The 25,508-nt window shown below is 41.7% G+C and overlaps 1 protein-coding gene across 5 annotated transcripts in view; it reads left to right on the top strand.

Annotated features, from left to right (window-relative positions):
- GNAO1 (G protein subunit alpha o1) overlaps positions 1-25,508 on the top strand; it is a 1,237,229-nt gene that overhangs the window by 1,097,895 nt on the left and 113,826 nt on the right. The window contains exon 9 of one of the 5 annotated variants that reach the window (XR_004539356.1): positions 3,825-3,937. The exons of 1 other annotated variant lie outside the window; for it this stretch is intronic. Coding sequence is in view for 2 of the 4 variants with exons in the window: in XM_033943712.1 (XP_033799603.1) it covers positions 3,825-4,012 (188 nt within the window). In the remaining 2 variants the exon portion in view is untranslated. Of the gene's footprint in view, positions 1-3,824; positions 4,142-25,508 lie in introns of those variants that run through there. 3 more of the 5 variants (XM_033943712.1, XM_033943711.1, XM_033943715.1) reach the window with 3 other exon arrangements.

Genomic DNA, 25,508 nt, shown 5'->3' with positions numbered 1-25,508 from the left:
GACGTGCTTACCCCTGCTGGTCAGATGGAGTCCGTCTGGTCCCTGAAGTCCTTGCAACGCCTCTCCATGGTTCAGGAATCCGAAGTTCATTTCCCGGCATCATCCTTGAAGCCACTCGTTAGTCCTCAGTATACGCTCATCCCTGGCACTTCCTTTGCCTCTAACTGGGAGGGTCGAGGAGAAGACCACCTGCACTCCTGTCTGCTTCAGCCTCTCACCCAGGGCTCCAAAGTCTCTAGTTATGTTCTCCGGGGTGTTCTTAGCAGTGTCGTTTGTGCCAGTGTGGATGAGGACCATGGGGAAGTGATCTTGGGGCTTGAGAAGCCTATCAAGACAGGCGGTGATATCTCGCACCCTGGCTCCAGGCAGACAGCAAACCTCCCTTGACTGCATATCCGGTCTGCAGATTGGTCTCTCAGTGCCCCTCAGCATGGAGTCCCCAATGACTATTACTCTGCGCTTCTTTGGGGGGAGCCGATCAGTTGTCCTCAGAGTTGGAGCCTTGCGCTGGACTACCTCCTGCTCCTTGTCGGCATCCTCCTGCTCCTTGTCGACATATTCTACCTGTAGGATCTGGAATCTGTTCCTCAGGGTGAGTTGGGTGGATGTAAAGCTGCCCTGTTGGTGAGAAAAAGAAGAAGAGGGTGAAGAGATTGAAAGAGGGGGGTGGGATCTCCGGTGTTTTCCCATGGAGGAGGTCACCAGCTGCCAGGAGTCAGCGTCTCCAGCCATCTCCTGGACCCCAATTGTTGGTTTCAAAGCTGGTGATTTGAGTGTCTCGAGGGAGAACATGTCTTGAGCCAGCTCGATGATTTGGGACAGCTCCTGGATGACTCCGTCAATGTAGGCCTCATCCTCTCGGATGGCACTCTCGGAGGGCACTCTCTAAAGTTAAAAGGGGATAGATTCCGTACAAACGTAAGGAAGTTTTTTTTCACCCAGAGAGTGGTGAAAAACTGGAACGCTCTTCCGAAGGCTTTTCGTAGGGAAAAACAAAGTTAGACAAGTTCCTGCTAGACCAGAATGTACGCAGATAAGGCTAGACTCAGTTAGGGCTCAGGTCCTTGACCTAGGGGCCGCCGTGGGAGCGGACTGCTGGGCACCACTGGTCTGACCCAGCAGCGGCAATTCTTATGTTCTCCCTCTCTGTCTCCTTACGTACTCTCTGTGCCCCAGTTCTTCTCTACCCTGCCCTACGATCTATCTTTATTTGCAGCTCAAAGAATGTCGCCAGCGGCAGCCAATCACATATGCTACCCATTGACATCTCTTAGGGCCTGCCTCTGATTAAACAGAAATTACAGTAGTGAGAAGACACTGGCAGTAGGGCAGCGTATGTTATTGGCTGCCGTCAGTGATGTCCTTTAGACCAGTGTTCTTCAACCTTTTGACACCTATGGACCAGCGGAAATAAAATAATTATTTTGTGGACCGGCACCGGTCAGCGGACTGGAAGTTGAAGAACACTGGGCTAAGTCGTGCCCATCTCCACTCAATCTCCGCCCCAGACCCTGCCCCCATAATAGTACTAATTGTAACACAATTTTTTCCATTCATTTTTCATATACACACACAATATAATTGTATTAACACATAATGGTTAACCACAAAATTAAAATACACAAAGCACACTGTATGCTTTTTAACATTTATTCCTACCAGAAAACAGATAACCCCATGCAAATGCAGGACCAAAAACTAAAAGTACTAATATTTACAGACAAACCCTAAGATGCAAGACTCTACAAGCAGTACAACCCCAGAGGAAAAGAAACAAATCCATTTCTTCCTGAACAGACAATCAATCACTAAATAAAACAAAATAAAAGCATTTCCCCTACCATTGTTGTCTTTCTCCCTCCATGTTGGTTGCATTGCACAAAGCTGTGGGCAGCGGCTCCTCGCTCGCATCCCGCGCCTCATCTGGAAGCCTTCCCTCTGACGTTGCGACGTCAGAGAAAAGGCTTCCAGTTTGGGCGTAGGAGCCTTTTCCCACAGCTTTGTGCACTGCAGCACTCAGGGAGCTGGCCTGAAGACGCCGCGTTGATCGCACCATGGACCGGCAGCTGAAGAATGCTGTCTTGGGCCCGATGAACGTGCTAGCCCTGTGGATCAGCAGAAAATTTCTGCGGACCGGCACCAGTCCACGGACCGGCGGTTGAAGAACACTGCTTTAGACTACACAAAAAGGTAGGATCATCCCTGATCCAGATGATGATCCCACCAATTTTTTTTTTGGGGGGGGGTCAAAAAGTACAAGCCATAGGCGTTGTAACAGGGGACAATGGGGACCCCGTTGTCCCCTGTTACAACGCCTATGACGTTGTAAAACCCACACTAACTGCTTAACACACCTTAGTTTTATGCCCCAAAGTTAAGTGTACCAAGTTGCACCTATTCCATGCAAGGTATAACTTTGTATTTGTATATTTACATGTATACTTCATAACATGGAAAGTTTGCTCATAAATGTTCATCTCTGTCCAATTCTGTTCCCTGGAACTCCTATTTAGTATTTTTTCTAGGCATAAAATTATGCTTTCAATTGATTTCTGTTGATTTCTGTACATACGTACAGGTGTACAATCCTAGTTTTATAAGAGATTATTTCTATAGATAAAACTCTATTTTATGTCTAGAAATTGCTTATAAAATTACCCCCGTTGGAGGTACCGTTTATTTAATACACTGTGGCAAATTCTTACCACAAAATTCAAAGCATTGTGGTAACTATTCAAAAGCATTAAGGCCAATATTCAAAAGGACTTACTCAGATAATAGCAACTCTGAATATCCATACAAACTGCAGTAGGACAGATCATACGAGATAATTTATCCAGCCAGATAAGTGGGATATTTGATCCATTATCTGGATACCTTTTTCAGCTAACTTAGGATTGTAATCATTTTGTAGGATTGAATCCACAGGAAATATTAACTTAACTTATCCATGAGTCTTTATTCATATTTTCAAACAATTTATCCATTCTAAACTTATCTGTGTAAGTTAAGACTTCTGTTTTGCAGTATTATATTACAGGTCCAGTTTCAATAAGTAGGACCAACTGTTATGATCCACACTAAGCGCCATTCTATAAAGGTTGCTTAGTGCAAAGTAACCTTTATAAAATAGTGCTTAGTGTGGATTCCCAGGCCCAAGGACATATGCTTTTGAAACTTAATGTAAATCTTTATGCCCAACTGGTGGCATTTGGACACATAAAGCTAAGTATTCTATAATATTTTGCTTAATTTCTGCAAATGCCTCTGACAAACCCATACCCCTCCCATGGCTATGCCACTTTTGAGTTATACATTATGAAATTTAGGCACGCATGTAATAGAATAGGATGTAGAGCAGATGCACTCCTAATTACTGCCAATTAACACCAAGGTTGCAGGTTTGATCCTAGTGCTGCTCCTTGTGAGCAATATACTTAACCCTCAATTGCCCCAAGTACCATAGTTAGATTGTGAGCCTGCCAGGACAGAAAGAGAAAATACTTAGAAAACCTGATTAGATTGTGAACTGCGTTGATTGGTGACATGTCAAATACAAAACTTGAAATAAAATAATTTGTTCTGAGCGCCTAATTGACTGATCAGTTTACCTGCACATCTGGGATCCATGCCCAACTTTGGGTGACCTATGTAGAATCCAGGAGTAAATGTGCAAATATAGCTATAATATTATGGAAATGGATAACAGGGATAATAGGGATCTCACAGCTATATCACTTTATGGAACTTATTTCTGTATTAAATATTCATAAATTGATATGATTTAATTGTGGGTTTTTTTTTGCCTTTGTTTTTGTAATCAGGTCCTGATGCTTTCACTGATGCTGTAGCCTACATACAGACCCAGTATGAGAGCAAGAATAAGTCTCCTAAGAAGGAGATCTATACCCATACCACCTGTGCTACTGACACCAACAACATCCAGTTTGTGTTTGATGCTGTGACTGATGTCATCATTGCCAACAACCTACGTGGATGTGGACTCTACTAACTCTCCTTACCCTAAGAAGCTGGCAAAATTTGGTTTTCTTTTCAGGTTAATGGGTTATTCTTAAAATAAATAAATAAGAAAATGCAACTCTCCTCAGAACCATAATGGAGCTGTTCTCTACTGCAGATTTCTTTTTGATATTTTGTATTCTGATTTGTCTCATCCTACTATTTCACATCTGAGAATGGTTGAGTGTTCGTTCAATTTTCTACAGCAGTGACTACACCAGCTTTAGAGCATCTAACAGGTTAATTTTAAATATAGAGAGGGTCTTTTATTGAGGTACAAATTAGTGCACATTAACCTCTACCACACAAGCTTGCTGTCAGGGCATTAGTTTAATGGTTAGAGTGCACTAGTTCTCACATTCGATACTATTTGTATTAGGAACAGGAATCAAGTGAGGCATAGGTGGAGAATGAGTGTGAGTCCATATTGCAGTTGGCATGAAAATAATGCATACTGCCAATTGTGCTTTTAGCCTGGGATGCAGTAAGTATCCACACTAATTGCAAGCAGTGTTAGCTTACGGTAATGAACATTTCGGTGTGGGAAATTGCAGAGGACATGTTGGGCACACCTACAACTATTAGTGCACAGCCTTTGCACAAGGCACATTAATGTTTGGTGTTAAGTGCAAGCACTTAGCACACTTTAGAAAAAGGGCCCGAGATGGATGACAGTTAAATATTTTAAAGAGGGAAAAGGAAATGTGCATAACTTCTCAAGTTAAGAATAACAGCCTATGAAAGAAGCCACAGGAATACTGGGTTCTAGCAATGAAAAGCTGACCCTCCAAAGTGAGTGGATTGTTATCCTATAATCTTATCAAAGTATTTCTTTAAAACTGCAGTACTACTGAAGATATATTAAGGATATGTTATCAGCTGCAGCAGTGATTTACTGTGCTACTGGCAGCCATGCTGTGTAGTATATTATCCAAAAGTCTGATAATTAATGATTTATTAGCAACCAACAGTACTTCAAGATTTCAACTTGTCGGCTTTTGGTTTTAACTAGGGTGGCTGCTATTTACCTGGATACAGGTTCAGGAGAAGTTCCACAAGATGAAAATTCCTCTCTTATGCAGAAGAGAAGACTTTCCGTCCTGGTGGTTGTTAAAATTAATTGGACACAAAACGCTGTGGGGCTCATAATCGAAAGAGAAAAACGTCCAAAAACCGGCCTAAGTCAGCACTTGAACGAACATTTCCCAAATACATCCAAGTGCTGATACTAAAAACGGGTTTTGGACGTATTTCTAAACGACCTGGGCCTTCATAGTGCCACTGAACGACCAAAGCTAAACGGGGCATTTCAGGAGGAGTGTCGAAGGCAGTAGTTGGGCGGGACGTGGGCCAGCTTAGACTTAGTCATACAGCATGTATAACCGAAAGTTATACAGCCCACGATCGACGGAACTTGGACGTTGTGACTTAGACCATCTAAAACATGGTCTAAGTCACAAAAACCCACCTAAATTCACCAGATAAGCACTGAAAACACCTAATACAGATCCCCACACACTACCCCAGTGATCACCGACACCCCCCCCACCCCCATAAAAATATTAATCACACCTTTAAAATTCAGCCTCCAGACCATCATCACCTGGCAGCCTGGCATAGGAAAGCCTAGTCGTCCAGCACAGAGGCAGCTTAAGTCGTCTTGGGGGTGGGTTAGGGACCCATGGAGAGGAGGACCCATGCCCATAAGCCCCTGTAATCATTGCATTGATACATAAACATGTGCACTCCCCTATACACCCCCAAAACCCTTTTTTACTGGCATATAAGTGGTTCCTGCAGCCATAAGGGCTATTGGGGTGGTAGATAAGTGGGTCTAGGGTATTCTAGAAGTGGTTTGGGGGACTCACCATAACCTATAAGGGAGCTGTAGGGAGGAGAAAACATGGCACCCTTTTTGTGAAGTTCACAGCAGTGCCCTGTAAGGTACCCCACTATTTAGGTGGCATGTCTGGGTGTGCAGTCCATCACTTTGCAGACCCCTCCCACATCCAACAGGGCTTGTTCTAGGCGTTTTGGATTTGGATGGAAAGTTGGACGAAAATGTGGTATAAAGATGGACGATTTAGCGGCTTGGACAATCAGATCGGCAGGACATATAATTAGACGATTTTCGAAAGAAAAAAAAAAGTTGGACGTATTTTTCGAAAATGTGTCTTAAGCTGTTTTTTTACTTTGGATGACTTGCAAGATGGACGTAAACAGACTTAGACGTCCCTTTCAATTATGTCCCTCCACGTGCTTTAATGAGCAGAATATTCAAATTTATTTAAAAGATATAAAGCAAAAATAATATAATAGCATTCTTTTGTATCCAAGGAGAGATAAGAAGACCTGTTAAAATTCTCCTGATAATGTTCTCCCAAAGACAAATTTATACTTTCTCTGGCATCATTCTGTAGAGATTAGCCATGCCTTTCCAAAAACTTCTTTGCACACACATCCTGTGCCTAGTACATTTACAAAACATATATTTTTTAATGTAATTATTCAATTAACTCTCTATGTCCTGGAAAAGGTAAAATACAAAGTAAAATTAGGCAAATTCTCATGTACATTAATCCCAGTAGATGACAGTGTTTCACTTTTTTCTCCTTATAACTTCTGTATGAACTTTACAGTGTATCTTATGACCTATTGAAACATAAATTTATTTATTTATTTTATTTATTTTTAAAATTTCTATACTGTTTTTTTCCAAAATGGTTTTATAAAAATCAGAACAAGATAGGAACAAATACAGACAGATTCAATCTTTACATGAGATCAATTGCTCAAAGAAATGCATCTACAAATAGTTGTATTTTTAACATTTTCCTAAACGAGTTCCTGTCTACATTTTTTAATTTGACCAAGAAGGCTATTCCACAATTTAACTCCTGCACATGTGCACTTGTTTCCACATGTTTAGGATTAGCCTTCGTTTTCAGCAGTGCTGAACTTTCATAGTGCAATGGTTGGTACTGTTCAAGGTAGGCTGGAAGACTTGAACATCGAGGCCAAAAGAATTGCCAGAATGGATTCTCTCTCCCACATGATTGGGCTAGAGACTCCGTTCTGTAAATTCAAATAACAGACAAGGACCAAATAGGTTTTACTGATAGAGCTCCCATTGTTTGGGAAGAGCAAGCCCTCAGAATTTCAGTGCTCTTCAAAGGGAGAAAACAAGGTAAACAGATTTATATCCTATGTGACATCATTTGTAATAATTATCATGCTTTAGAACAGTGATTTCCAACTCTGTCCTGGAGTACCACCAGGCCAGTCAGGTTTTCAGGATAGCCCTAATGAATATGCATGAGAGAGATCTGCATATAATTGAGGTGCCAGGCATGCAAATTTGCTCCATGCATATTCATTAGGGCTAACCTGAAAACCCGACTGGCCTGGTGGTCCTCCAGGGCAGGATTGGGAACCACTGCTTTAGAATACAATGGCACAGTTGATCACATGTCTTCCTTTCCAAAAATGCCTTAAGTCAATGTTAACATTAAAAGTCCATTCTGTTAAGTTTTTTAACCCAGCAGGTGGCAGTGTTTCACTTTTTCTTTCTAAATCACTTTTGATCTCTGACCTTTTCAAATATAAATCATGTCAGTAAAAAGCCCTACTTCCTACAGACACATCTTAACTTCTGTATGACCTTCCAATTAGCATTGTATTTTCTAATCTACAATGAACAGATTTCTCCCTGTAAAACACCCAAGTTTCCTTTTTCCTCAGAGAACCTTATCTCACAAAATCAACCTTCTGAATTTCCGTAGCATTAGCTAAAATCTAGACTCAGCAATTTAGACAGAGAATGCCAATCTGTGAGCTTAATCTCTTTATTACAAGGCTCAAGGCTGAGTTTCCAAATTGTAATGTGCAGGTACTGTATTTTTTTTTTATTTACTTAAGTTTGATTCATTCACAATCTCAGTTTTCATATCTTTGGTGACAACTGTCACACCTGTAAATTCCAGAAAATCTTCAACAGTACCCAGACTTCAAACTCTTAAAAAATTCAGGGATCATACCATGTAAAAATTGGTGACATAACATAATTGCTTTGTATTGCATTCTAAATACAACTGGCAGCCAATGCAGTTGTCAGAGAAATGGAGTAATATTTCTGTACAGGCCTGCATCCTGCTTCTTATATCTCGTCTTTCCATACATCCTTTCCCATACATCCTCTAACATGTGCAGCTATATATGGACAATGAGTTCTTATGATTTCACCCTTCCTGTATCAGTCACAAAAACAACTTCTAAAATCTCTTAACATGAGCCCCTGAGTGCAGATTTAAAATGTATTAATAATATTGATCTTTAATTACAATATCTCATGCATTTTCACTAAAACCTTCATTTTAATTCCCCAAACTTTAATATCTGTTCACTTAGTTTTGATTTATTCACAAAGCCTAGTATAGTTTTAATCCAGCAACTCAGCTTTCATATCACCTGTCACTCCTGTCACACCTGGAAATTCCAGAATCCTTCAACAGTTTAGTTCCTAATTCTCCTATTGTTGTCCAAAAATAATTTGTTTCTTAAATGCTTTTTATGTATATTTATGTTGGGGGGGGGGAGTTAAATAGTTAAATTTACATTAGTTTCATCCTCTATATTTATTCATATGCAGCTACATTTTAGATAGAATCTTAGAAATCAGAACTGAGACGTTCAGGTTGGAACACATCAAATTCTGGATTTGTCAACAGAGAATTTTCTAAAATATATGCTGGAATGTATATATAGGCAGTCCCTGGGTTAAGAAAGAGTTCCATTTTTAAAACCGTTCTTAAATTGAATTTGTATGTAACTTAGATCTTGTTTCTCTTCACAAAGCCGTGGGCAGTGTTTCCTACACGCTACTCGCTGCTGACCCGGAAGCCTTCCCTCTGAGCATAAAGTAGTGGAAAATTTTCTTCCCACCTTCTCCACCTCCTTGAGGCCCCTCTTGCATCTCTTTTCATCCGTCCCACTGTTCCCTCTCCACACCACATCCAACATTTCTCCCTCTCATCTCTCTCTCTTCCTCATGCATCTCTACCTCACTCCTCTCCCACCACCATGTCCAATAATTTTCTCTCCCTCCCAATGCCTAACAATTCTCCTCTTTCTTCATTTCCCCATGTGCACCATCTCTCTTTCCCTCTCATTCAGGTACTCATGTACAACAATTCTCCCTTTATCCTAGGACAAGCAAGCAGCATATTCTCATATATGGGTGATATCATCCACGGAACCCAGTATGGACAGTTTGACAAGTTAACTGTCACTTTAAGTTGAAAAACTTTGCGACTGCCTACACCCCACATGCACAAGTGCCTTCCCACCACAGGTTGACTTTTCTCTTTAGTGTTTCCTTATTGAAGTCACCAAAGGGTCATACTGCACCAAGGGGACCACTTGTTCAGACATTAGTACTGGTGCATACTTTAAGGTGCCGTAGATCTCAACAGCATCCAGCTATTGATGCAGACCACTCAACAACACTACTGTTTCTTCAGCTTTCAATGTACATTGAGACAACCATCTGCACCGATGGTACCAAATATTCGCCTTCTGGTACCGGTACATATTTCAAGACAAGTCTATATGAGTCCTACAGCAGGAAGTTTGGTACACCATGCTGAGGCTAACATACATTCCCTTGGTACCGGCCCACTGTGTTTTTCACTACGACGCCTCAAAGTGTTAGCTATCCATAAGAACTTCTTACTACTCAGGGATCTACTCATCGATCCTTGTCGTCGTCTTTATCAGATCAATACTGAGATCATCCTATTTTTACTCAAATACTGGACTTTTTTACTTTTATTCAGGCTTTGCTTTAGCTTTACCTATGCCTGACTCAGCATCATATATCTTGGAAAGAAAAGATCTACTGAAGAAGATCTGATCCTGGAAAGCAATTCCTTGTAAAGACAATTCTAAAAAATGCTGGCAATCAGACAGCCGGCAGGTAGCAGCACATGATCTAGCATGTCTCCCAGATGGGGAAGACCTTATATTGCAGTCAGTGCTATGTTCACTGGCTCAAAAATTCAAGGAGTAAAAGTCACCAAAAAAACTCAGAACATTGCAAGGTTTTTGTGTTGAAAAAAATCCAGTCTTTTAAATTCAGGCTCAGGTCAAAACCAAACGCAAAGAGGGTTAGTTTCACTGGCTGCTAACAAGCTTTGAGCAGTCCATCAGTGAATAACAAAAGGAAAAACAAACATTTACTGACTTTTACTCTGGTAACAACATAGTAACATAGTAGATGACAGCGGATAAAGACCCGAATGGTCCATCCAGTCTGCCCAACCTGATTCAATTTACATTTTTTAATTTTTTCTTCTTAGCTATTTCTGGGCAAGAATCCAAAGCTTTACCCTGTACTGTGCTTGGGTTCCAACTGCCGAAATCTCTGTTAAGACTTACTCCAGCCCATCTACACCCTCCCAGCCATTGAAGCCCTCCCCAGCCCATCCTCCACCAAACGGCCATATACAGACACAAACCGTGCAAGTCTGCCCAGTACTAGCCTTAGTTCAATATTTAATCTTACTTTCTGATTGTAGACCCTTTGTGTTCATCCCACGCTTTTTTGAACTCAGTCACAGTTTTACTCTCCACCACCTCTCTCGGGAGCGCATTCCAGACATCCATCACCCTCTCTGTAAAGTAGAATTTCCTAACATTCCTAACATTCTACCACCCGTCAACCTCAAATTATGTCCTCTGGTTTTACCATTTTCCTTTCTCTGAAAAAGATTTTGTTCTACGTTAATACCCTTCAAGTATTTGAACATCTGAATCATATCTCCCCTGTCTCTCCTTTCCTCTAGGGTATACATATTCAGGGCTTCCAGTCTCTTCTCATACGTCTTCTGGTGCAAGCCTCCTATCATTTTCGTCGCCCTCCTCTGGACCGCCTCAAGTCTACTTACGTTCTTCGCCAGATACGGTCTCCAAAATTGAACACAATACTCCAAGTGGGGCCTTACCAATGACCTGTACAGGGACATCAACACCTTCTTCCTTCTACTGACTACGCCTCTCTTTATACAGCCCAGCATCCTTCTGGCAGCAGCCACTGCCTTGTCACACTGTTTTTTCACCTTTAGATCTTCGGACACTATCACCCCAAGGTCCCTCTCCCCGTCCGTGCATTATCAGCTTCTTTCCTCCCAGCATATACAGTTCCTTCCTATTATTAATCCCCAAATGCATTACTCTGCATTTCTTTGCTTTGAATTTTAGTTGCCAGGCATTAGACCATTCCTCTAACTTTTGCAGATCCTTTTTCATCTTTTCCACTCCCTCTTCGGTGTCTACTCTGTTACAAATCTTGGTATCATCTGCAAAAAGGCACACTTTTCCTTCTATCCCTTCAGCAATGTCACTCACAAACATATTGAACAGGATTGGCCCCAGCACTGAACCCTGAGGGACTCCACTAGTCACCTTTCCTTCCTTCGAGCAACTTCCATTAACCACCACCCTCTGGCGTCTGTCCGACAGCCAGTTTCTGACCCAGTTCACCACTTTGGGTCCTAACTTCAGCCCTTCAAGTTTGTTCAACAGCCTCCTATGAGGAACTGTATCAAAGGCTTTGCTGAAATCCAAGTAAATTACATCTAGCATATGTCCTCAATCCAGCTCTCTGGTCACCCAATCAAAAAATTCAATCAGGTTCGTTTGGCACGATTTACCTTTTGTAAAGCCATGTTGCCTCGGATCCTGTAACCCATTAGATTCAAGGAAGTACACTATCCTTTCTTTCAGCAAAATTTCCATTATTTTTCCAACAACTAAAATGCCTGCCTGTAGTTTCCTGCTTCATCCCTGTGACCACTTTTATGAATAGGGACCACATCCGCTGTCCTCCAATCACTCCCGTCTCCAGAGATTTGTTGAACAAGTCTTTAATAGGACTCGCCAGAACCTCTCTGAGCTCCCTTAGTATCCTGGGATGGATCCCGTCTGGTCCCATCGCTTTGTCCACCTTCAGTTTTTCAAGTTGCTCATAAACACCCTCCTCCGTGAACGGCGCAGAATCTACTCCATTTTCTCGTGTAATTTTGCTAGACAATCTCGGTCCTTCTCCAGGATTTTCTTCTGTGAACACAGAACAGAAGTATTTGTTTAGCACATTCGCTTTCTCCTCATCACTTTCCACATATTGGTTCCCAGCATCTTTTAGCCTAGCAATTCCATTTTTCATCTTCCTCCTTTCACTAATATATCTGAAAAAATTTTTGTCTCCCTTTTTTACATTTTTAGCCATTTGTTCTTCCGCCTGTGCTTTCGCCAGACGTATCTCTCTCTTGGCTTCTTTCAGTTTCACCCTATAGTCCTTTCTGCTCTCCTCTTCTTGGTTTTTTTTATATTTCATGAACGCCAACTCTTTCGCCTTTATTTTCTCAGCCACTAGGTTGGAGAATCATATCGGCTTCTTTTTTCTCTTGTTTTTATTGATTTTCTTCACATAAAGGTCCGCAGCCATTTTTATCGCTCCTTTCAGCTTAGACCACTGTCTTTCCATTTCTCTTATGTCCTCCCATCCTAACAGCTCTTTCTTCAGATACTCTCCCATAGCATTAAAGTCCGTACGTTTGAAATCTAGGACTTTAAGTATCGTGCGGCCGCTCTCCACTTTAGCCGTTATATCAAACCAAACCGTTTGATGATCGCTACTTCCCAGGTGAGCACCCACTCGAACATTAGAGATACTCTCTCCATTTGTGAGGACCAGATCCAATATCGCTTTTTCCCTTGTGGATTCCATCACCATTTGTCTGAGCAGAGCCTCTTGAAAGGCATCCACAATCTCCCTACTTCTTTCCGATTCTGCAGACGGAACATTCCAGTCTGCATCCGGCAGGTTGAAATCTCCCAACAGCAGAACCTCCTCTTTCCTTCCAAACTTTTGGATATCCACAATCAGATCCTTATCAATTTGCTGCGATTGAGTCAGAAGTCTGTAGACTACACCCACATAGATAGAAGTTCGATCTTCTCTTTTCAGAGCAATCCATATCACTTCTTCCTCTCCCCAGGTCCCTTGCATTTTGGTCGCTTGGATATTGATCTTTACATAGAGAGCTACTCCTCCACCTTTTTGACCATCTCTGTCCTTCCTAACAAGATTATATCCCGGTATGTTTGCATCCCATCCATGTGATTCACTGAACCATGTCTCTGTGATAGCGACAATATCTAGATCTGTCTCTAACATCAGGGCTTGCAGATCATGAACTTTGTTGCTTAGACTGCGAGCATTTGTGGTCATCGCTTTCCAGCAATTTTTCAGCGATAATCTCCTTTTTCGTATGGATTTTTGTTTCGTTTCACTTTCCGTTGCAATACTAAGAAATGAGTTGCTGATATTGCTTATGTTGCAGTCTTTACTACTATCACATCTTTTCTTTTGCCGGGGGTGGTCTCTATAATTGTCCTTCGTACATACACCACCCCCACCTTCTAGTTTAAATGCCTAGAAAAATATTGTCTAAATTTCTCTGCAAGGTTTCTTTTTCCTGCTGTAGTAATATGTAGCCCATCAGTGCAATATAGCTTCTTGTCCTTCCATGTATTTCCCCATCCTCCTAAGTACCTGAAGCCTTCTTGATGACACCAGGCTTTGAGCCATCTATTAAAGTCCTCTGTGTTTTTCACTCTTTGCTCCCCCTTTCCATATGCAGGCAGTATTTCAGAAAAAGCTAAAGTGTTTACAAAAGGTTTCACGCCCTCACCTAGCTCCCGAAAAGCTTTCTGTGCTGAAAGTGTGGAGTTGTTGGCCAGGTCATTTGTTCCCAGATGGATGACAACATCAGTGTTAAAATCCTTAGTTTCTTCCTTAATTATAGTCTGTATTTGCCTGGAACTCCTGGTAGCTGAGGGTCCTGTAAGACATTTCACTATTTTGGTCTCCTCGCCTTGTGTTCCAAGGTTAATGCCTCTGATGATGGAATCCCCCAACAGTAATAGTTTTCTGTTTTTGGCCTTTTTATTTGTGCTTAGGGTGTGCTTGCTCTCTTAAGTTACCTTCATTGGTTCCAGTCCCACCTCCCTTCTGTTTTCTTGAGTATCGCAGTGCACTAGTGGAGCGAAGGAATTCTGTAGAGGTAATATTTGTGAAGGTGGATGTTTCTGTGTTACATGTCGCAGTCTTCCTGAGCCTACTGTGACCCATTTATTCCTGGGCTGTTTTATTGTATGAGGTAGAGGTGGTAAGTTGGTATGATTTTGTGGAGTGATGAAAGCTGCTTTAATTGTATTCAATTCCTGTTTAAGTTTGCAGAGCTCCTCCTTAATACTAGCAAGTTGAAGACAGATGGGGCAAGCCTTAAGCCTCCAAATAGTATGTCTTGAAATTAAAGCGCCACAGTGATTGCATAGAATAAAGGTCATCTTGATTGGTTGTGAAGTGAATTGATTTGAGTAGTCCTGATTATTTGGGTCTCTATATATGGTGGGACTATAAGTCTTACCCTTATTCCTATGAAGAGGAAGAGGAAATAAGATTTAACAGAGGAAAGAGAAGGGTTTATTTTTCTGTGCTTTTTTGTTTTTTTTAAGTAAGAAACAGGGAGGAGAAGAGAAATTAAGCAGATATAATGCTGAAAACCAGTGAAAAGAGCAGAATATGAAATGTTGAGCAACTTATCTTATTGAAGTTCACAGGACAGCCTTGTTCACAGCGATGTCCCAAAGATAACAAAACCCACATAAGCCAGCTTTCATGCAAAAAACAGGCACTTCTCCCAGTTAAGTACCTCTGACTTCATTACTGAGCCTATAGTGTCCTGGTGGTAGCCTTGTACCGTTCAGTCATAGCAAGTGAAACAAATTCCACCCCTTTGAAGAGACCTGGGCTTTTCAGACAATACAGTCTCTATCATCACCAGGCCCTTATAGTTTCAACAGGTAAAAAAACTCTGTCAAAAACAATTCTCTCTTTTTCATCAAGTTCATTACAGTCCAATATAGTTGCCTGCTTGTGATACGGCAACTCCTCAGTTCCTGGGAACTGGGAGGCAGAATTGCTGGGTTCACTTTATTCAACAAAGCTTTTAACACACAGTAAAACCCACCCGGGATCCTAGAGTGCCCCACAATCCTAGAGTTCACAATCTCATTCACAAGACAAGTAAAAAAGAAAAACAAAACAAATTTCTCTCTCATTCAATCCAATTACCAGTCAGCCAGCCAGGCTAACCCAGCTGGTGCATAGTTAAACAATCAGTGCCTGGGTATAGGTCTCAGCACTGCTTACAGCATACCAATGCAGTGAGAGAAAAAAACAACAACTTCCAGAGGGAAAAAAACCAATATAGTTCCTTTTAACAATTTCCATCAGGCATTCAATTCCACTGCAAAGTCTTTTGACTCAGCACCTTGTTCAACCATAGATAAGTCCAAGCAGTGCAAATAGATCACCAGCAGGAAACTGCCAAACTCACATCCATCTGTTCCTTAGATTCAGTTCCAGGCACATCAATTTCTGCCACTTCCATGAATTCCTCTGGGCCTTCCAACTCTGGAACATTTAGAGTATCAGGGCACTGCCAATCTTGGGCTGCCTGCCTGCCAGTGTTTGAGAGCTGTTTAAGTTTGCTAAAGCCATATCCTAACCTATGTGACTGGGGAACAAGTTTGGGTGCTATCTGGCTCCCCCTCAATTCACTACGGTAGGTATACGGCAGGTAGGAAGCTGATCAGGCTTTCTATATGGATGTGCTTCCCTAACAGGTTCCTGGTCTGAAAACTGTTTTGTGTCCTGCTCCTTAAGATAGTCAGCTCTGGAACCTGCATTCTCTGTGACTCTTTGTTTGGGTGCCTTCCTACCCTTAGGAATTGCTCTAATGCAGGATTTACCAGTGACAGTTCCTGCACTGGTTGGGTACACAGACTTTTCGTAAGGTCCTCTAGGTCTTCTTCCCTGGGGCTCCCCACTGCAATGTATCAGGTCTTTCTTTCTTAAACATGTCAGTGAGGGAAGCAGCACTGGAGGCAAAGTATGGTATAAATCTTCTGTAATATCCTATAAGACCTAGAAAGGCTCTAAGCTGTTTCTTTGTAGTCAATTGAGAATAAGCCTTGATACACTGGACCTTATCCACTAGTGGTCTTATTTGTCCTCACCCAATCACATAGCCCAGGTACTTCACGTCTTTCTGCCCCAGGAAACATTTTTTGGGGTTAATAATGAACCCGGAAGTCCTTAGAGACCGTAAGACTGTGGAGATTTGTTCTAAATGCTGATTCCAGGAAGAAGAATAAATCACCATATCATCTAGGTAAGCCTCTGCGTACCCATGATGATCCCAAAGGACTTTGTTTATCCCCCTTTTAACATGAAGGCCAAATGGCATTCTTCTAAATTGGTACAAGCCCTTAGGGGTGCTAAAGGCACTTTTTGGCTTGGCCTCATCCATGAGAGGAATCTGCCAGTATCCCTTTGTAAGATCCAGGGTGGTGAGGTATTTAACTTGTTCAAGACAATCCAATAGTTCATCCACCCTAGGCATTGGGAAAGCATCAAATCGGGATACCTCATTAAGCTAGCAGAAGTTTCAAGGTTTATAAAAAATTTGATTAATCGCCTATCAACATTCTAGGCGATGTAAAATACAATGCAATTTTTTTAAAAAGAGAGGGAATGCAAATTTCAAATATTTAACAAATGCTAGGACAAAGACAAAAACAAGCAAACAGGAGACAAAAGAATTGGGGGGAGAACTACAATATAATCAGAAAAGAACACAATTATGGATAATGCAAAAGGGAGGGGAGAAGGCTATTCAGAACTGCCATTACAGAATCTGAAGAGAAGCTACAAGTCAATGAAAGAAGCTTTTTAGAGTTCCTTTGAATTTCTCAATATTTGATTCTTCCCTGAGTTTGGGGGGTAGAGAGTTCCAAACTAGTGGCGCTGTTACGGCAAATTAAGTTGTACAATGCATATGAAAGGTTTTGAGGGAGGGAATAAAGAGTAAATTTTGAGAAGGAGATCTTAGATTTCTAGAGAGGGTGTGTAGAATAAGTAATTTATCAATGAAGGCTGGCTGTCTGGAGTGTTTTAAAAATAAGTAAGGCAATTTTGAAAGTGATAACGGTGAGAAATTGGGAGCCAATGAGCATTTTTAAGAAGAAGGGTGAATGTTCATAAGATGCAAACTACCACCTTAAAGAATTAAAAGAAGGAGTCATGAAGGACTTCCAACTAAGGCCTTTGTTTAAGAAGCTGCGATGGCAGTTTATGGCGCTGGGAGCCGCGCTGGGTGGCCTGCGCTGCTCCTGATGCTCATTGAGTTCCTTTGAACATCGGGAGCAGTGTGGGCCGTTCAGTGTGGCTCTCCGTGCTGGAGGCTGCTATCGCAGTTTCGAAAAAGAGGGTAAATTCCTACAGTATTCATCCAATGGGGCCCATTTCCTAGCAAACTTTGCAATATTATTTTGTTTGCAAGCTATTATTCATATTTTCTAATTATGCATAAAATGATTCCACCATGGAAGAAGGGGAAAGCCAACAGTCGACCGAGAGAGAATCGAAAGATGCAGAAAGATAGTGGGGAAGAATCACCAGATTGTAGACAAGACAGACCGAAAGGGACACAAAAGGGAAGGGACACACAAGAAGGGAACAGGCTGCAAACTCAAGTGTATGTACATAAATGTAAGGAGCCTTAGAAATAATATGGGCGAATTAGACGCTGTGGCACAAAAGGCATCACGGACACATGGTGGACTGATGAAAATGTCTGGGACACGGTACTACTGGAATACAAACTACCGCAGAGACAGAGTGACTCAAAAAGGAGGAGGCATTGCCATATACATCAAAGAGGGAATTGAATCTACTGGAGAGAACATGCCACAACAGATAAGTTAGAGTCTCTATGGGTCAAAATTCCGGGAACAAATGGACCGGAAATGAGGATAGGCATCTACCACCGACCCCCAGGGCAGTCCGAAGAAATTAATGGAGAAATGACGGATGAGATTAAATGCATCTGCAAGGGAGGCAACACAGTTATCATGAGCGACTTCAACTATCCAGGGATAGAATGGAGCCTAGGCACCTCTGGCTGTGCTAGAGAGACCAAGTTCCTGGAAACTGTAGGCGATTGCTTCCTAGAACAACTTGTTAAGGAAAACATGAGAGGAAATGCAATTCTGGACTTAATTCTAAATGGACTGTGGGGACCGGCACAGGATGTAGAAGTAGAAGGGATGCTGGGAAAGAACGATCACAATATGATCCGCTTCAAGCTGGAAATAGGGGCAAAACATCGGTCCAGAACAACAGCCACGACGCTAAACTTCCGAAAAGGGAATTACGATGGGATAAGACGCATGGTTGGGAAGAAGATTAAGAAGAGGATACACACTGTAAAGAAGCTAGAGCAAGCTTGATCTCTTTTCAAGGATACAGTCACCGAGATGCAAAGTTGATACCACGTATCAACAAGGGATCACATAGGAAAAAGAATAAAGAACCGGTGTGGCTCACTCTAGAGGTTAAAGAAGCAATCAGAGACAAAAAAAACCCTGTTTAAAGAATGGAAAAGATCAAAAACGGACGAAAACTGGAATAAGCACAAACAACATCAACGCAGGTGCCATAAAGCAGTAAAAGGGGCCAAAAGAGACTACGAGGAAAAAATAGCCAATGAGTCAAAAAACTTCAAGCCGTTCTTTCGATATATCAAGGGGAAACGACCCGCAAAGAAGCGGTGGAACCGTTTGACAACTAAGGAATAAAAGGAACGCTAAAGGAAGACAAAGCAATCACTGACAGACTAAACACATTTTTTGCGTCTGTATTTACCGAAGAAAATATACACAGCATACTGGAACCAATCAGGCTATATGCTGGAAGTGAAAACGGGAAACTGACAGGGTTAACGGTCAGTCTAGAAGAGGTATGCAGGCAGAGCGATAAATCCCCTGGACCGGATGGCATCCATCCGAGGGTCATCAAGGAACTAAAAGGGACCATAGCTGAACTGTTTCAACTAATAGCCAATCTGTCGATCAAAACGGGAAAAATCCCGGAGGACTGGAAGTTGGCAAATGTTAAGCCAATATTCAAAAAAGGTTCAAGGGGAGACCCAGAAAACTATAGACCGGTGAGTCTGACCTCGGTACCGGGAAAAATGGTAGAGGCGCTAATAAAGGATCGCATCATTGAACACTTTGACGGACACAGTCTGATGAGGACCAGTCAGCACGGTTTCAGCAAAGGAAGATCTTGTTTGACGAACTTGCTGCACTTTTTTGAGGAAGTAAACAGGCAGATAGACAAGGGCGACCCAGTCGACATTGTATATCTGGATTTTCAGAAGGCATTCGACATGGTTCTTCAGAAAATTGCGAGCTATGGAATCAAGGGTGAAATACTCATGTGGATTAAAAACTGGCTGGAGCATAGGAAACAGAGAGTGGGGGGTAAATGGACAATACTCGGACTGGAAGAGCGTCACCAGTGGGGTGCCGCAGGGCTTGGACCTGTGCTCTTCAACATCTTTATAAACAATCTGGACATAAGTATGACGAGCGAAGTGATTAAATTTGCAGAAAATACGAAGTTATTCAGAGTAGTGAAGACGCAGGGGGATTGCGAAGATCTGCAACGCGACATAATCAGGCTTAAGGAATGGGCATCGACATGGCAGATGAGGTTCAACATGGACAAGTATAAAGTGATGCATGTCGGTAACAAAAATCTCATGCACGAATACAGGATGTCCGGGGCGGTACTTGGAGAAACCTCCCAGGAAAGAGACTTGGGAGTTCTGATCGACAAGTCGATGAAGCCGTCCGCGCAATGTGCGGCGGCAATGAAAAGGGCAAATAGAATGCTAGGAATGATAAAGAAGGGGATCACGAACAAATCGGAGAAGGTTATCATGCTGCTGTACCGGGCCATGGTACACCCTCACTTGGAGTACTGCGTACAGCACTGGTCACCATACATGAAGAAGGACACTGTACTACTTGAAAGAGTCCAGAGAAGAGCGATGAAGATCATTAAGGGGTTGGAAGAGCTGCCGTACAGCGAAAGATTAGAGAAACCGGGCCTCTTCTCCCTTGCACAGAGCAGATTGAGAGGGGACATGATTGAAACATTCTAGGTAACTAAAGGGGATAGACTTAGTAAATAAGGGCAGGTTGTTCACCCTCTCCAAGGTTAAGAGAATGAGAGGGCACTCTCTAAAGTTGAAAGGGGATAGATTCCGTACAAATGTAAGAAAGTTCTTCCTCACCCAGATAGTGGTAGAAGACTTGAACACTCTTCCGGAGTCTGTCATAGAGGAAAATACCCTCCAAGGATTCAAGGCAAAGTTAGACAAGTTCCTGCTAAATAAGGGCGTACGTTGGTAGGTCTAGTCTCAGTTAGGGCGCTGGTCTTTGACCAGAGGGCTGCCACGTGAGCGGACTGCTGGGCACGATGGACCACTGGTCTGACCCAGCAGCGGCAACTCTTATGTTCTTATGATGGAAGTATTTTGAATTAGTTGTAGGTGTCTAATTTCCTATAGCAGTAATCCTTTATAGAGGGAGTTGCAATAGTCAATTTGGCGATTACTAGTGAATGAATTAGGATGTTTAGTGAGGAGGGCTTCAAAAAACTGGAAAGAGATCTGATCATACAAAGTTTGTGAAAACAGTTTCTGACAATTGCACTAATTTGTTGATGGAAGTCTATACAAAAATGGGGTGACCCATCTGCTTTAGGCATTATTACAATGGACTGCACCATGGGCTTTGAGAGGGTTCAATTACTCCCAGAGCCAGCATCTCATCTACCAGTTGTTGGACCAAGGTTTCCTTTTCTTCCGAGAGGCGATAAAGCTTCACTTGCACCACTTTCCCCAGGATGGTCACTATATCATGGGACACAACTTGGGTTTGTCTGGGTATTGTGGAAAAAACATCACTGAAGCTATGCACTAAAACTTCTAGCTGACAATCTTGATTAGGATCTAGCTCTGCTCCCATATTAACTTCCCCATCCCAGTTTAGGTCTGCCATTTGAGGACCCAAATCAACCTCCTGCAACCATTCAACCATTATGGCAAGAACTTCCCGGTCCTTCCAGGATTTTAAGAGGTTGATATGATAGGTTTGGACCCTATCCTTGTCATCCTTGACTCTATAATCAACTTTGTTTATCTGCTTCACTATAGTAGCAGGCCTCTTCTAATTTGCCAAGAATTTGTGTAGGTCTAATGGTATAATGACCAACACATGATCCCTAACCTGCAGCTGCCTATTCTTGGCTCGCCTATCACAGTATATTTTTTTGTCTTTGTTGACTCCACTCCAGATTCTCCCGGCCCATTTTGGCAACCTGGGCTAACCTACATTTCAACTGGGCAAGATATGAAATTACATTACTTTCATTTTTCTCAGGGAAGTCCTATTTTTCCTTTATTATGTCCAAGACCCCCCTTGGGATCCTGCAAAAGAGCATTTCGTATGGGCTCACTCCTAGTGATCACTGGATGCTTTCCCTAGCTGCAAACAGGACTAAAGGAATAAAAACATCCCAGTCTCTCATTTCCCCTTGTGAGACCTTTTTAATTTATTTATTTATTCAATTATTTAGCCCGTCCTCCAAAAGGAGCCCAGAACGAGTTACAAAGTACATCCACAATATGATCAAGACAGGACAGAGATGACATAATTTACAATATACAGTAGACATGACAATAAAACATATACACTAAGTAGCATCTAGTGAGATTAGGTGGCGTAGGTGCGTTGACTCTGAATGGCAATTCTGGGTGCATGTCCTTAAGGCACTGGGTTTGTAAAGAGGAAGGTTTTCACGGCCTTCCTGAAGCTCCTACTCACATGGGATAGTACGAAAGCGTAGAGTAGTTGGGCAAATTCGGGTTCTGGGAAGTATGCATGTATGGCTTTTAGCTGGTGGAGGATATTACTAGTTTGAATACTTGGTGGGTAAATGATCACCATTTTCTCTAACTCTATTCAATATTTAGCACCATTGGGTCATTTTCTATATAGTTTACAAGTAAAATTGTTCATTTATGCATATGATATTTCAATATTGATTCCTTTACGTTTTCACCAGAAATTTTAAATCAGATTTCTTTCATTCTTACACAAATGGAATCCTGGACTTCTAGTTTCAAATTGAAACTGAATCCAGAGAAATTAAAGTTTTTTCTGGCTAGCCCTAATGATAAGCTTACTGAAACAATGCATACTGTAAATGTCAAACCTATCCAATAGTCCCTACTTTAAAAATATTAGGAGTTACATTAATCGTACTTTATCATTTAAGGCTCATATAGATTTATTGGTCAAAAGATGTTTTATTACTCTTTGGAAGTTGCGTACCATTAGAAAATATTTTGATTTTATATCATTTAAAATAATGGTTCAATCGTCAATTCTTTCAATATTAGACTATTGCAATGTTATTTATTTGGGTGCTCATAAAAAAAAACCAATCAATTAAGATTAATTCAAAACATAGCAATTCGTCTGATTTTTAATTTAAAAAACTTGATCACATTAGTTTATATTATCAAAAACTTCACTGGTTGCCGTTCGGGGCTAGAGTGTTGTTTAAATTTGGATGTATTTGTTATAAAGTTTTATTTGAGTTAGCTCCATCTTATCTTGTTGCTCATTTTAGATTTTTTACATGTAGATCCAGTTGGTTTTATTTTCCTTCAACGAAAATGTGCTGCTTTAAAAAATTCTTAGATAGGGCTCTGGCGTTTCAAGCAGGAGTAATGAATTCATGTTTGAATGCTTTTATTTCTCCAGCCCTCACTTATTATCAATTTCAGAAAGATCTTAAAACTTATCTATTTAAACAATACAATATTTAATCGATTTCAAAACTATCACGATAAGCAGATTTTTTATTATTTTTATGGAATAATGCTTACAGTTTCTTATCTATTTTAATATAAATAATTTGTATTGTGCATATCTTACTTTGAATAAGTTAGGGTCACATTTTGTTAGTCAGTATCTTTTTATTGAATTGTGTTACTTTCTTTTATAAGACTGTTATTTGGATCTGTATTTTAATTACTTATTGTAATTACTATTGTGTAAACCGCCAAGAACTGATGGTTTGGTGGTATATAAAAATAAACTATTATTATTATTGATAAGTTAGAGTCGAGAGTTACACCTAGGCTGCGGACATTGTCTTTGGGTGTAAGGGTGTTTGTGCCCCAGGAAAAGGACGGATGGGGGTATAAGTATAGATCTTTGTGGATCCAGAGAAGTTCTGTCTTGGATTCATTTAACTGTAACTTGTTCCTGGTCATCCAGGTCTTTATTTCAGTTAAACAAGACTGGAGGTTATTGATTTGTGTGTCTCGGTGTCGGCCTAGGGGGAGGTAGAGTTGTCGGTCGTATGTGAAAGAGTGGATTCTGATTCCATGTTTTTCCGCTATGTCCAGTACTGGTTCGACATAGAGGTTGAAGAAGAGAGATGATAGTAAGGCTCCCTGAGGCACTCCATAGTGGAGTGGTTTGGGTTCAGATAAGGATTTTCCTAGTAGAACTCTCTGCGATCTGTCATTCAGGAATGAAGAGAACCATCAAAGTACATTGTCACGGATTCCAATGGACTTTAACCTGGACAAGAGGAGAGAGTGGTCGATGGTGTCGAAGGTGGCACTGAGGTCTAATAGTACCAGCAATGCGTCATTTTCATCGTCTAGGATTTTCCAGCCGTCATCTAAGATGTCCAAAAGTACTGTTTCTGTGCTGCGGTGTTTCTTGAAGCCCGATTGGAAGTTGGAGAGGGTGACGTTTGTCTCTATGAAGTCTTGCAGTTGCATGAGTACTATCTTTTCCAATATTTTTGAGATGAATGGGAGGTTTGAGACAGGTCTGAAGCTGCTTGGTTTTCTGGGTCCATGGTTGTTTTTTTCAGGAGTGGTTTTACTATGGTAGATTTCCAGCTCTGTGAAACTATACCTGTCATAAGGGACTCATTTATTAGGGGTAGGTTGGATTCCAGGAACACCTCGTTTGTATCCAGGAGTGTTGTAGATGGACATGGGTCTAGGATCGAGGTTGTGGAGCATACGGAGTTGATTATGGCTGTGGGAGATCAGTTTGAAACTGTTCAAGTTTCCGTCTTGAGTGGATTGTCACTGGGATGTTTGGGAGTGCTTTGACCTCTGAGTCCAGATTTGCGCATATCTCTGATATTTTGTCATAAAAGAAGGTTTGTTTGCTGTGAATGCATTGGACCTTGGGATGAGGAGAATAGATTTTTCATTATTGAGAAGATGGCCTTCGATCTGCTTGGGACCTTAGATTGTAGAGCAGTGAAATGTGCTTTATTTGCTTCATGTGTAGCTGATTTGTAGTTTTGCAGAAGGTTTTTCCAGGAGGATTTGTCCTCGTCACTGAGAGTTTTGTGCCAGATTTTTTTCTGCTTTTCTGACTCTCCTTTTCAGTACTCTCAGGTCTTCTGTAAACCAAAGTAAAGAGAATGGTCATGAGTTAGGTTTGGTCACCTTGACTTTTGCCAGGTTCTCATAAAGTGTTTTGATGCCTAAATGTCAGGTCGGTGCCTTCTCTTCTAGGGTGTATGATGTAGAATTTGTGCTTCGTTGTATTTCAGAGTTGCTGTGGAAAAATGTGTTTGGGTTTACTGACTTTGGGTAGAACTAATTGCTGCCTGGGAGTTCAGTCTGCTGCCTCTTTGACTTTGGTGTGGAGGCCGAACATGATTATATTGTGGTCGGTCCAGGGGACCATGATGTTTCTTGGTGAGGATGTTTTCTGGTCAATTTGTGGACCATCTGGGAGAATGATTAGGTCCAGTGTGTTTCCAGAGGAGTGAGTGGGAGAGGTGACTTGTTGAGTGAGTCCCAGATCTGACAGTGTTTTGATGAAATCTCGAGGGGCGCCCGTGACTTCTGGGTAGTCTGCGAAGTTGAGGTAGAGCTATGATTTGTTTATGGTTTACGGACAGGTTGCTTATAATGATTAGCAATTCATCGAGAGCAGACATAGGGGAGGAGGGTGCTCTCTAGACTAGTATGATCGTGAATTTTTTGGCATGGCCTATTGAGAAAACGAGGCATTCTAGGTCTGGTAGTGTTGAGTGTATTTGGCATGGGTTAACTTGGACTTGGTGATCGCTGCCACCCCTCCCCCTCACTTGGGAGCGGGAGCATGACAGTGCGTTATGCCTTGAGGGCATTGTCTTTGAGCCATGTTTCCGTCACTAGTTGTACTCTGTGATGGCATTTGTGAGGACGAGGTCTTTGCTGTTTACGGATCTGGCATTCACTAGGGTTGCTGCGACGTGTGCAATGGGGGAGTATGTGTTAATTTTGATCTTTATGAGGTTGTGGGTATTGATTGTCTTGGACTTTGCGCTGTAGCAGCTTCTCAGGTCTCCATATCGTCCCTGGCCAGTGATGATGGGAATGTGGTATGCCATCACGGGAAGTATGAGTGTGATG

The sequence above is a fragment of the Geotrypetes seraphini genome, chromosome 4 (assembly GCF_902459505.1).
Source record: "Geotrypetes seraphini chromosome 4, aGeoSer1.1, whole genome shotgun sequence".
In the NCBI taxonomy this organism is placed as follows: domain Eukaryota; kingdom Metazoa; phylum Chordata; class Amphibia; order Gymnophiona; family Dermophiidae; genus Geotrypetes; species Geotrypetes seraphini.
This window is presented reverse-complemented; position numbering and strand designations above follow the sequence as displayed.